This window comes from Antedon mediterranea, chromosome 3 (genome assembly GCF_964355755.1).
Source record: "Antedon mediterranea chromosome 3, ecAntMedi1.1, whole genome shotgun sequence".
Lineage (NCBI taxonomy): Eukaryota > Metazoa > Echinodermata > Crinoidea > Comatulida > Antedonidae > Antedon > Antedon mediterranea.
Genome location: NC_092672.1, coordinates 35,148,991 through 35,162,310, shown reverse-complemented (window position 1 = coordinate 35,162,310; position 13,320 = coordinate 35,148,991). Strand labels below are relative to the sequence as shown.

The 13,320-nt window shown below is 33.0% G+C and overlaps 3 protein-coding genes across 3 annotated transcripts in view; 1 reads left to right on the top strand and 2 right to left on the bottom strand.

Annotated features, from left to right (window-relative positions):
• The first annotated feature begins 83 nt into the window (after positions 1–83).
• LOC140045383 (G-protein coupled receptor 143-like) lies at positions 84–5,889 on the top strand. The gene is made up of 9 exons (XM_072090247.1): positions 84–285; positions 1,713–2,231; positions 2,453–2,550; positions 2,652–2,740; positions 3,049–3,153; positions 3,726–3,835; positions 4,494–4,602; positions 4,773–4,887; positions 5,080–5,889. The coding sequence occupies exons 2-9, from the start codon at positions 1,979–1,981 to the stop codon at positions 5,320–5,322; spliced, it is 1,122 nt and encodes a 373-aa protein (XP_071946348.1). The 5' UTR covers positions 84–285; positions 1,713–1,978; the 3' UTR covers positions 5,323–5,889.
• A 108-nt stretch (positions 5,890–5,997) lies between these two features.
• Positions 5,998–8,494, bottom strand: LOC140045385 (mitochondrial ubiquitin ligase activator of NFKB 1-like). Its single transcript, XM_072090248.1, has 4 exons — positions 8,352–8,494; positions 7,829–7,936; positions 7,341–7,549; positions 5,998–7,106 (listed from the first exon to the last, which is right to left on the bottom strand). The coding sequence occupies exons 2-4, from the start codon at positions 7,925–7,927 to the stop codon at positions 6,416–6,418; spliced, it is 999 nt and encodes a 332-aa protein (XP_071946349.1). The 5' UTR covers positions 7,928–7,936; positions 8,352–8,494; the 3' UTR covers positions 5,998–6,415.
• A 76-nt stretch (positions 8,495–8,570) lies between these two features.
• The window catches only part of LOC140045382 (anaphase-promoting complex subunit 7-like), a 32,033-nt gene continuing 27,283 nt past the window's right edge, over positions 8,571–13,320 (bottom strand). Inside the window, exons 11-15 of the mRNA XM_072090246.1 lie at positions 13,129–13,274; positions 11,462–11,574; positions 10,875–10,991; positions 10,099–10,267; positions 8,571–9,574 (exon numbers count right to left, since the gene is read on the bottom strand). Of these exons, the coding sequence (XP_071946347.1) occupies positions 9,566–9,574; positions 10,099–10,267; positions 10,875–10,991; positions 11,462–11,574; positions 13,129–13,274 (554 nt within the window). The 3' untranslated portion in view covers positions 8,571–9,565. The remainder of the gene's footprint in view (positions 9,575–10,098; positions 10,268–10,874; positions 10,992–11,461; positions 11,575–13,128; positions 13,275–13,320) is intronic.

Below are 13,320 nucleotides of genomic sequence, written 5' to 3'. Positions count from 1 at the left end.
AATTATGAAAGTTTCCCAATCTATTATCTATTTATAGCACGGAAAAGGGAAAATCCACTCAATAATAAAACGTCAACAAATAACTCGTGATCTTGAATATGCAATGCAGAGAGCTTCGGTTAATAAATGATACTGGTGTAGTAATGGCTGGTAAATAAATCATCAGAGATAGCAAACAATCCAAACAAGCATTGCCTTTTTTACTCGTCGTGTCTGTCTCACGGTACTGCTAGCTGCCGGAGGAGACAGTCCTTAGTCCTTACCACCCTGCGGGTCAGGTGTTACGTAAGTTGAAATCTTGTTATTTGCTTGGGTAATAGGATAGAGAAGACTATAGTACTTGTAATGGCAGCCGGCCTCAGTGTATAGATTTGCAAGGAAAGATAAGTTTTTGATTTAAACAAAATGTGCTTATAAAATAAGTTGAAACTTTTAAAACTTATACATCCTTCAGATTGGACATTAAGATATAATATGTTGGTTGTTCGCATTTGTTTTTGTAAGTTTTAGAATTTTGTGGTTTGAAATCATGTTGTACACAAAATTTCAATATATCCTTCTTTTGCTCCATTTTATTGAATCATAATTTCATTAGAAATTTCTTATTTAAATCTATATAATTTAATTAAGAAGATAAACAAGTAAAATCTGTATAGCATTTATTGTGTGAAATGTGACAATAGAATAACATGTGATCGTTATATAATTTGTTGTTTTTACACAAAAGGAATGTTGACCTTGAAAAGCTTTGTACTATACTTCAAAATATTAAAGTATCAGATATTTATGCTCAGTAACATTTTCAACAAAAGACTTGTTGAAATACATTATTAATAAGCAAATACAGTATATGCAATAGTTACATGATTTAAAATAAAACAAAGTATTTTGCAGGTTGTACATCATGAATATTATTCATTATAGCTGTATTGACATTTTTCTGAATTTGTTGTGGGCTTAATGTTTACAATAGTTTTAATTAAAAAGATATTGGAAGTAACTTTTACACTTTTCCTTGGATATTCAGGATGTATAATCACCAAGGTTGACAAGAGGTTATAGTTTTTGATGGTCAATTTATTTAATTGTACATTTAAAGAATTAAATGCTTTCGTTGTGCTTCCTCATCCTTCGAATACTGCAATCAAGCAATGGATAGCCATATGCTTTATTGTGTTTAACCATATTCTTGTTTTCCAGCCTTGCATCCAATTATTTTATTTTATCAAAAAGTCAACCATTACTTTTAAATTTGAATAACACAGACATGTTTTTTTATACACATACTTCCTTGTTTATCTGTACAGCCTGAAGAATTTGTTTTTTTAAAGTTGTATTTTTCCTGTTCAAACCTACTATTGAACTAGTAATAACTATGCAGTAACTAACACTAGCAGTAACTAACACTAACAATAACTAACACTAGCAGTAACTAACACTAACAATAACTAACACTAACTAACACTAACAATAACTAACACTAGCAGTAACTAACACTAACAATAACTAACACTAGCAGTAACCAACACTAACAATAACTAACACTAACAATAACTAACACTAGCAGTAACTAACACTAGCAGCCAGTAACTAACACTACTAACAATAACTAACACTACTAACAATAACTAACACTACTAACAATAACTAACACTACTAACAATAACTTTCAATTGGTAATTACTAACCATTTCAATTATGTTTTATTACAGGCTGTTGTAGGCTAGTATGTTCTACCTGTTCTACTTGAAATAGAGAAAAGAACACTTTAGAATCTGTTAAGTTGTATGTACGAGGATTGTTAAAACAAGGAGTGCTTTCATTTAGTAATAAGTTCTTACTGAAAAGCAGTCAATGTTAGGTCTAATGGTAGTGGTACTGTCCACTGGTACTGTCTGATATTAACTGTTTTTCTTTATTTACTCAGCTGTATTTAAAATTAAAATCAGTGATTAAAAATAAAAATATAAAGAATGAAATGGCTTCACCAACTTTGCAGTTAAGCTGCTGTAGCAACAATTCACATTTTGAGCATTCTGAAACATTGGATCGTATTCATCATGGGTACCAGTACACCTCCATTGTGTCTTCGTTGTTCAGCATTGTTGGCGCTATATTCACTTTGTTACCGAGAAAGGTCAGCGACGGTATTTTCAAGAAACGGATGATTGAAGGCCCACAGTATAACATCATAAAAATGTTGGCGTTTGCTGATTTAATGGCATGTATTGGTAATTATCGATTTGTTTCAGTATACGTTTAACAAACTGATCGTTTAAAAACTAAAGGTGAACATTTGATCTGGCCGAGCTCAGCATCCTGTTACAGTAGATTGCCTTGGTATAAACAGGGAGGGCAGACCTAATTAATCTGACCAATTAACTTCCCTCTCTGATGCAAGCTATTCCGTAATAGTTATTCATCATCAATAATTATATTTCTACTGTTACAGGTATAATTTGCTTTGAAAGCCTTTTACTTTGTAAAGCTAATGATTCTGGTATCAATGATCAGGACACCACTGGGCATGGCTTCTGTTTATTTTTCACTGTAAGTAACATACTACAGTATAACTTTGCAATAAAAAGTCATTGAAAATAAACGTTTAAATTGTTACCTAATTCTATAATTTGGAATGTTATCTCTCCTAGGCTTGGACTCAGTTCTTTTACATCAGTACATACTTCCTAACAGCAAGCTATGCCATAGATGTTTACCTGATGTTGAGAAGAGTACACAAGTAAGATGAATATTCACCTGAAAAAGTCTCTGATAAACCATGAAATAAGTCTGTACTAAAGGAGAAACCAAATTCCTTACGGTGTATAGTATCAATCCTCCTTACCACATGCAGATTTTCAATACAAAATTAGGTTAACATAGAGTCCAAAACTGTTAAGATGGCCCAAATATGGTAGTGATATGACATCATCATGTCCATAAATGGGCACAAAAACTTAATTATTTTTTTAATTATTTTTGTTGGCCAAACGTTTTACCACATAAAGTTTGATAGTGTAGACAGCTTAATCAAACTTTTTTTTTCAGAGGAAAGCTTTCTGTTATAATTCCTGTTTGCTGTTTCCTCTGTCCCTTCTTGCTGGTTGTCATTGGCATTGTGTGTTTATATAGCTCTACCAACTCTCCATTAATGTTAGTAAATTTGTGTTATTATTTATAAATAAATCATTCTATTATAATTAACAAGAACTACAGTATACAGTCAACCTAATTTATACCTTGAATTTAAGATTTAAAAAAAAAGACAAACATTCTATGAAGTACTTTTGAAGAAATAATCAAGGCTTCCATGGATTTTTTAAATCAAATTCCTCTTTTCACATTATATTGATTTTCTCTCAAAATTTGTCTATATTATGTGAATAATGTGAACCACTTGATAAAAGCATAGAGGTAACAAATAAATAATAATATTTTTTACCTCCATGATTTATTTTATTTTATTTCTTCAAAACTAACAGCAACAAAAGTTGCCATTTAAAGGTATGAAACATAAAACAGACACAATAAAAATTGAAGCAAACTTGAATAAATAAGTCAATAGTAAAAAAAAAGCCCATTGAGCACGATTATTTGAAAAAAGAATACAATGAGTCTTGAATGAAGAAAAACTATTGAAGAAATAAAATGATACAATTAACTGTTTGTTTACCAGTGATCTACACAACAACAAAGTTAGATTAATTGATACTGTTTAATTCCAGGTGTATTTCAGAGGAAGAATACTTGATTCCTCTGTACCTAGCCTCCTACCTGCCTATTATTGCCGTCATGCTGTTCAATCCTGTTATCTACTATCTATCCTATAATAAAGGTATACTTTAATTTTAATAAACTATAATTGATTAATTAATTAACACTTATTGACTTTGCTAATTACAGTAGACAAACTAATTGAACATTAACTTTTTTACTTGGGGTACCTGAGTCTAGGACTCACTAGTTCTTTACACGTCGTCTGACGGCTCTAAAACATGGCATGCATATACTAGGGTATAGTGAACAAAGCTATAGAGAGAAAATGTTCGTACTTCAACCGGACGCAGAATTGTGACGTCATAAACATGGTACCAATCGAAAAAAATGCGATTTATAAAGTACTTACTCCTCCCTTATTCGTTGTAGTATTGAGCTGGGATTTGGCATGAATATACTACAGGGACATGTCCTCAAAGATATAGAGCCGGATTTTTTTTATTTCAAACCGGATGCAGCCATATGACGTCTCGAAGATGGTACCTTGGTGCCAAATGATTTTCGTCTTAATACGGCCGTGTTTGGTGTCATTTCAAAGGTCTTGACTTGGAGAATAAGAATAAAACCTATTTATATATTGTGATGTCACTTCTGCTCCCGGTAATCTATTTGCTGTACCCCGAGTATTGCACATTTGTGCTTGTTTTTAACCAATACTCAAAGGAACCAGATGCTTACTTTGCTAATTGTGGACAAACTAATTTTTTTTTTGGTAGTGAAACCAATACTGAAAGGAACAAGAGGCCAATACACTGACAAGGAGAGGGCTTACTTACGAGCCGTAAAGAACAAATTTTTTCTGATTATTGCAGTATTCATAATTTGGTACGGCTTTACTTTACTTACACTAGTTAATACTGTACACTATAGACCACAAACAAGATGATGGATTGTTCACAGTTTTTTTTTTTAATGTTTGAAGACATTTATAATCATCCTTTTCCTACAAAATTGAATCACATTCATTCAGCTAAAAATATTATTTTATATTTTAGCTGGTGGCCGAATATAATTGTAGGTGCTATCAGTCTTCATATGGGAGTTTCAAAACAAAAAGAAATACACTTAATTGGCTTACAGTATATCGTCATTTTTCTTTGGTTCTGTATGGTAAGTCTTTTGAATTTAACCATTTATTTTGTCATTTTGTAAGTGAAAAAGTTATTTTTTTTCGTTTTTTTTTCTACTAAAGTGCTACAAAATAACAAATTAAAAGCCTGATTTAATTAATCTTCATTTTTCATGCGGGACATCTTTAACAAAATGTTCAAAATAAATAGTTTCAACCATTTTTATGTTTAGGCTGTATTTAATCCTCTACAAGCAGTCTTAAATACGTTGGTGTATGTAGGCTGGGGAGGATGCTGCAATATTGCCTTGTTTTCATGTTGCCATCGACGACGGCGGCTGGAGATCCCGACAAACATCATCGAGGACTCGGACACATTCAATCACTTGCAAGACATAGAGAGAACGAGTTTTCCGAGAACAAGGTCGCTGCGTGTAAATGAGCGGTCACCTTTAATGCGTACAAAGCCATTTTGAGATTCTTAGAATAAAGCTCTGTCCACACTATCAAACTTAATGTGACAAAAAAATGTTATGTGCTGATATATAGACATGATGATGTCATATCACTACTACCATATTTGGGCATATCACACTATTTTTGTCAAAACTAATTTGATAGTGTAGACAGAGAGCTTTAGAAGCATTGTTTTGTTTCAATCAATATGGTAACCATAAAGATTATTGTGTGGATCTTGAGATTTGTGGTGAATGTAATAATAAAATGTGGTTAATAACAAGATGCACATCAATTGATTTTCAACTGTTTTAACTAAAAAAACAATTTATATTTAAAATAGTAATTTTCTACTTACCGTACATTATATTTTTAATTTTGTGAAACACATTTTTTATACTGCTTTTATATTTATTTCAAGATGGTGGTTGGCTTAGCAGTGTTGTGGTGTCAATAAAAATACAATTCATAAACCTACGAGTTGAATTTTTTATTTTTAGCGTTAAAATGCCAGACATTTATCGAAAATGGTTCAATTTCCTATCAATTTGTATAACTTTTTATGATACCTTTTAGGCATCAACAAAGCAAACACTTATTCCCTGCAGATCCTATTCTTTATGGCTTCACTGAATAAGATATAAATATACAGTAAAAAACTATATACAGTACAGGTCAACTCCACAAAAAAACTCTTTTCTGAAAACATTCCAAAAGCTGACCTGAAGATGGCAATGTTCATCTAAAGCTCTGTTTACACTATCAAACTTCATGTGACAAAAAAGTGTGATGTGCCCAAATATGGTAGTGTTAATACAGCAACACAGAGTTGGAAACAATAATTATTAATAGAAAACATTGCTCAGTCTTACTATAATTATTACCCTCTGCATAAACCTTTAACAAGTTTTAACATACATTGACCTTCTGAAATCATTACCGGTTTTCATACACAGTCTCTAAAGCAAGTTTGACAAATCTGACCCCATGGACAATTTTCAGGAACAGTACTAAGTGTTCAATAATCTATAATCAATAAATGCACAATAGAGATTGATACAATCTTATCCTAATACTGTATGTTACAATCATTTTTTCAATAAACAGAAAAGTCTATGCGTGATACAACGGAACTACTCTTGCGATACGTTGTCGACAAATCGGGCATTGTGGTGGGTTTAGTACCTCCGTGCACCCTTGACAGGCGCATACATGCCCACAGTTCAAGATAACACAATCACGAGGATTTGTCAAACACACGGCGCAAACGTCTACTTCGGTTCCTTCACCGTTACCAGCCGCTTCCCTTGCCCGTGCCATGTAATTTTGATAATTGAGTTCACGTCTGTATTTCATAAACCATTTGCTAATTACATAAGCACACCAAATTACTGTTGCTGAACCAAATACTATTAAAACAGTCCTCAACACTTTGGTGTTTGATCGTAGATGGCGTAGCAGTTCACCCTTTGAGCCCCGCCAAAGATAATAAGTCCATCCAGTGCATGGAGGAACCAAATGCACCTGTCCCCCGATCATTTTTATCTCCCCGATACCAGTTAGTAAACTACCAACAGGCAACATCTCCTCTACTTCTTGATATCCCTTTATTTTTTCTCCAGTGGCCCAGTTCACTAGACTGTCACCTAGGGAGCTTCTGATTGGTTCAAAACTGTCATGTACTACATCCAGCGTTAACCCTGTTGCAACAATGGCCTCATCCGCTGTCACATGACTATTATTTGCGGATAATCTAAATGGTACACTCTTTGAGTTGTTCTTAATAGTCTTTGATGTGTCAATCCTACAAACAAAACAACCTTGTTTTATTCAAGATTTAAGTTGCCAAAACCCATGCACAATATTGATTAACTTAAAGAAAAAGCAAATTTAAACATTTTTTTTGTAAACAAAAACCCTTTTTTTAAATTTGCGTCCTCAAAAAAAAGAAGGAGAAAACAAACATTTTGTTATCGTACCAAAGGTAAACTATATTTTACAATTACTTATCATTTAAAAAGAAAAAAAAACACCCTACCACATCCTTGTAGACTTGCTCCACTCTACTTTATGTTCCTTAAGGATCAGGTTTTGAATTAGGCCCGTTATACCAGAAACCTTCTCACTGCTGATTACATCATTGACAGGTGTTGCAGCGCCCTCAACAACTGCATAAGGTATCGTCTTGTCTGGTGCTTCGTCCACGATTGTGCTTAAGTCTTTATCAATAGAAAAAACTGGAGCATCCTGTTAAAAATAAATTTTTGTAAAAATGAAGTTTGACCATGACAAATGAAGATTAATAAGATAATAATTTTAAATAGGCCATTTTGTAGTTTTAATAAACTTAATCACTTCCCTCATAAAAGTACTTTTATAAGACAAAACAGTTGGCTGGCAGCCAATTTGACTATTTTTTTGCTTTTAAATTACAGTTTTTACATGAATGTAGTGGTTCACATACATAGACAATACCAATTCAAATTGGGCACATTTATCTTTAAATGCACCAATTGTATTGCTTACTTGTATACGTTGAATATCCCTCGTCTTGTTCCGATATACATAGTATAATATTGCAGATGTCAGGGTGCCTGAACCAATACCAATCCAATCTAAAATCATTTTGGTAACCTGCAATCCAATAGATAGAGTAACCAGCCTACAGTATATAATATAGGCCCCTAATTATTAAATTATTAGGCCTAGCGCTAGGGCCTAATTATTTTTTTAAAAATAAAAATGTTTAACTTTAATTTCCTTCTCTTGCATCATAATAATGAATACATCTTAGTTTTTTTAGGTAGGAAACCGCAGCATAGATAGCATATATAGGCCTATATATACCTGCCTAAATCATAAATAATTTTTTACCTCCATGGTTACGTAGTACCTAGGCCTAAGAGCGGTGTCTTTCATGCATGACGCGCCTGCCAACAAAATCGCAGCTGGGGCTACGCGACGGGGCTAGCTATCCTAGCCTAGCCAATCTAAAGCCTAGCTAGTAAAAGTAGGCCTACTTTAGCCTAGATAAGCGGAGCCGGCGTACCTTCTTTGTTATTTTTATAAAAATAATGTCCAATATTATGTAAACCAAACTAATTAATATTTTTATAGACCATTCATAGTTTTGCAAAATAAAAGAAACAGCAATCGTTAATAAAACTACCGGATTTTGTTTGGGAATTTACCTGGATGATATATTTATTCTATTCGCCAACAGCGCCCTCTGTAAACAAACTTTTTTTTTCACATAATACCAACAGTACTCTCTTTTCTTTACTTTAATATTTTTTTTATTTACAGCATTAACCACAAACAAATGTGACTTTTTGATAACAATAATACAGTTGCATAACAAAAAGAAAGGGTTAAGGGTTTTTTTCATACCTATCAATGTCAAGATTTGTAAATGAAAGCGGTAAATTGTCGTATTCGATTGGGAACTTTCGTTGTCAACTTAAAGATTCGTTGAGTACTTTTTGTATTCAACTTGTAAATTTGTGCTCAACAGAAAGTCATTCGAATAGAAAACGTTGACAACGAAAGCTTTTTCGTTAAGAACAATCTCAACGCTCAAAATACACCGTTAAAGAAGTACTCAACGAAATAAATATTGATTTTACGTATTTGGGCAAATTATAATACACTATTTCAATTAGAATTAATTTTGGTGATTGCTACATTATATTTCTATACAACAATTCAGTGCCATTGAAAATATTAAACTTGATGTGACAAAAAAATGTGTCCATATATGGACTTGATGGGATGTCATATCACTACCATATTTAAGCATATCGATTCACTACCATATTTAAGCATATCACACCATATTTAGGCATATCACTACCATATTTGGGCATATCACTACCATCTCACATGCTTTAGAGTACACACCTGGATGACTACACTACAGTTTATTCAAATTTCTTTATCATGCCAGTATAGTACAGTAGTTGAATACTATGGTTAATCAATCTTCATAACTTACTGTATGTATTTTATATTCATGTATTTATACTTTATATCCGTTAATATATTTTCCTGATTTAGAAAAGTTTCTGCAGCGAATCAGCAAGCAATAAAACATGGCAGAATGCTCTTGCATATTCTCTTGCAAAAATTAAACTAAATATACTATACAATACACTAACACTGCGTGTTAACATAGTTTTATATACAGTATTTTCATATCGTATAATATGTTGGATGTTATATATATTTTAACAGGTATTCTCCAGTTAGCATACACTTCCAAACTCAATACCACTGAAAAAGAATAAAAATACAGTTAATTTAAATATTTATGAAAGTAAATAAAATTGATTTACATTGAAAATATGAATTCAAATTATAGCAATGGTTGTTCAAAAAATTTATCCTTTTTTTTAAATTCAAATTTCTACTAATAAGAGAGACCGAACAGGTGCTGAACATTTATGCTACTGAAGACAGAGGTATATTTATTTTTAAAATGTTAACAAATCAACTACAATTTATTTGCAATTGTTTGCAGATATAGGGTAATACCAGGTAAGAGTGAAATTACATTATTAGTATATTATACATATTTAATACATTGTTTTAAAATTGTTTATAATAACATGTGTGAATGTTGTGTGGCAAATAAAGATTGTAATAAATATAATAACTATTAAACTGCATTACTTCACTTCCATTATACAAATTTCACTCTTCCCTGGTAATACATTGTTTTAAAATTGTTTATCATAATGTATGTGAATGTTGTGTGGCAGATTATAATGAAAATAATAACTATTAAAATGCAATACCTCACTTCCATCAACCCAAGAGGCCTCAGCATCACTTGCATCATAATCCACATCCTCTCCACTTTCTTCCATGCCTTCCATATCATCATCTACACCTGGATCAAGATTATCACGACTTTTCTCGACTCTCTCAAGGCCATCTCTTGCCTTCTTGTTCTTGTTGTCCAAGCTATCATTTACAAAGTTAATATTAAGTTTATATTATATAAACACGATTGTATTCTTGCAATTTTATTGGTCAAATAGGCATCACATGTCATTTGGAATTATCTCATGGAAACTTTAACTTGATTAAATGAACGGCTCTAATGCAGCTTTCAGTAAACATTTTTAGAATTTTTGCCACGAGACGTTGTTGACTGATCGCGTTCGGAAAACAAGTTGCTCAATAATTGTTCCACTCAGTGTCTAAAGTTGAAACAATGCCTTTTTTAATGGCATAACTTTCTTGCAAAGCATTTGTTAAAGATTTACGATGGAAAACTAAGAAGTCAATAACTAAGCATGTAAATAAGATTTAACATTATATAGTTTAAAGAATAAAGCTCTGTCTACACTATCAAACTTAATGTGACAAAAAATGTGATGTGAACCATATATGGACATGATGATGTCATATTACTAATTTGGGCATATCACTACTATATTTGGGTATATCACTACCATATTTGGGCATATCACTACCATATTTGGGCACATCAAACTAGTTTGATAGTGTAGATAGGGCTTTACATTACTATTGGATAGTAACAATATGAAATGATACAAGAACTCACCTAAGTGCTATATTATATTGATCAATAGCATCTATATGTTCATTTGATGCAGCTAAACAGTCTCCTAACATTTGATGCAAACGACATGTACTTATGTGAAACAAGTGCTTTCTTAACCTGGATAAAACAATCAACAAGAAATTCAAAGGCAAAGAGACTCTAAACCGCTCATTTGATAATGTTGAGAAATCAAAGAAATATTTAAAGCTCTGTCTACACTATAAAACTTTATGTGACAAAAAAATGTGATGTGTCTATATAGACATGATGATGTCATATCACTACCATATTTGGGAATATCACACTTATTTTGTCAACTAATTTGATAGTGTAGACAGAGCTTTAGATTACAGTAAGTAAGAACACTCAGAACAACAGGATGCTGAGCTCCGGAGATCAAAGAGTTTATCTATGGTTGCAACACGATCAGTTCCACGTCCCTTAAGAGACACTGCGCGCCACGGAGAACATGTACATAGTACAGTACTGTTGGTATTTGTCGCAGCCAGACTTAAGATCTAAGGACTTGGCAAAGCGAGCTCAGTCTCCTGTTGTTAGAATGCCTTGGTATAACAGCTTTGGCTTACAGTGCCATAGCTGCATCAAAGTTTCTTTCTTCCATGTACAGCTCTGTCAATATGTAAGTAGCCTCTAGAAATGTTGAGTCCAAAGTTAAAGCTCTCTCAAGCATTGTTTTTGCCTAAAAGAACAGAAATATCTAATTATATATTTGTTTGCATTACATGATTTGAATAATCAATATTGTATTTTTATATACATAATATGATGCAACATTTTTAACTAAGGTTGTCTCTTCAGGAACTTGGATAAAGATCATCTCTTAATCCATGGTTGTCTATTCGGGACCTTGGATAAAGATCATCTCTTAATCCATGGTTGTCTTCAGGAACTTGGATAAAGATCATCTCTTAATCCATGATTGACTATTCAGGACCTTGGATAAAGATCATCTCTTAATCCATGGTTGTCTATTTGGAACCTTGGATAAAGATCATCTCTTAATCCATGGTTGTCTATTCGGGACCTTGGATAAAGATCATCTCTTAATCCATTGTTGTCTATTCGGGACCTTGGATAAAGATCATCTCTTAATCCATTGTTGTCTATTCGGGACCTTGGATAAAGATCATCTTTTAATCCATGGTTGTCTATTCGGGACCTTGGATAAAGATCATCTCTTAATCTATGGTTGTCTAATCGGGACCTTGGATAAAGATCATCTCTTAATCCATGGTTGTCTATTCGGGACCTTGGATAAAGCTCATCTCTTAATCCATGGTTGTCTATTCGGGACCTTGGACAAAGATCATCTCTTAATCCATGGTTGTCAATTCGGGACCTTAGATAAATATCATCTCTTAATACATGGTTGTCAATTCTGGACCTTTGGATAAAGATCATCTCTTAATCTATGGTTGTCTATTAGGAACCTTGGATAAAGATCATCTCTTAATCCATAGTTGTCAATTTGGGACCTTGGATAAAGAACATTTCTTAATCCATGGTTGACTATTCAGGACCTTGGATAAAGATCATCTCTTAATCCATGGTAATCTTAAATATATAGCTTACATAAACATATAAATCAAAGAGCTGCATAGGCAGGATATAGAAAAAAATCAAGATCAAATAAGTTAAAACTGCCTCAATATAGATTTATTTTTACGACATGTTTCAGGCATAGCCCATCATCAGGTAGCTTACATAAACCATAGATAATTAGAAAATCCCTTTCGATTTGTTCTATTCATCTACGCCTATGTTACATGGCGTAAGTAAGCTATCTCGAATTTTAGTTGCGTGCAACGCGACTTTGCAGCTCACTATGTCGGACGGTTTGTCGGTCAGTTGGTCGGTAAACACTAACTTGAGCATGCGACTGCAGCCATGAATATGGCCTTGTTTATGGTCATATGAGGCAAATATAACTGGGAGTGAAGAGCCCAAGATTTGAAGCAAGATTTAAGACTATATCATACTGTAGTGATGTAGCCACAAGAAATAAAGTGGTCTGGTTTGCGCAAGAAAATGAACAATCTCTGTTCAAGCCACAGTGTTGTCAAAGGCCTCTGTGAAAAAATAGTCAGGTTGAAATCTTACCAACCGTACTGGTGGTAAAACCCTGTACTGGCTTGTTTAGTTTTAATATAAATTAAATCAAAATAAAATTAATCCAAGAACTTATTTATTAATTTGCATTAATTAATGATACAACTTATACTTGTCTTCTTACTTTGTCCTTTGAAAGTCGGTCTTTTGACAAAACAGCAGCAACAAGAGTAATACACCTGGCCGTATTACCAAGCACCTTGCACGTGTTGGTTGCTGTGGTTATAGCCTCACGAATACGACCTGCCTTCATTAAGCATTCTACGACACCTGGATTTTAAAATAAAAACCATACTATAATGCACGATTCTAAAAC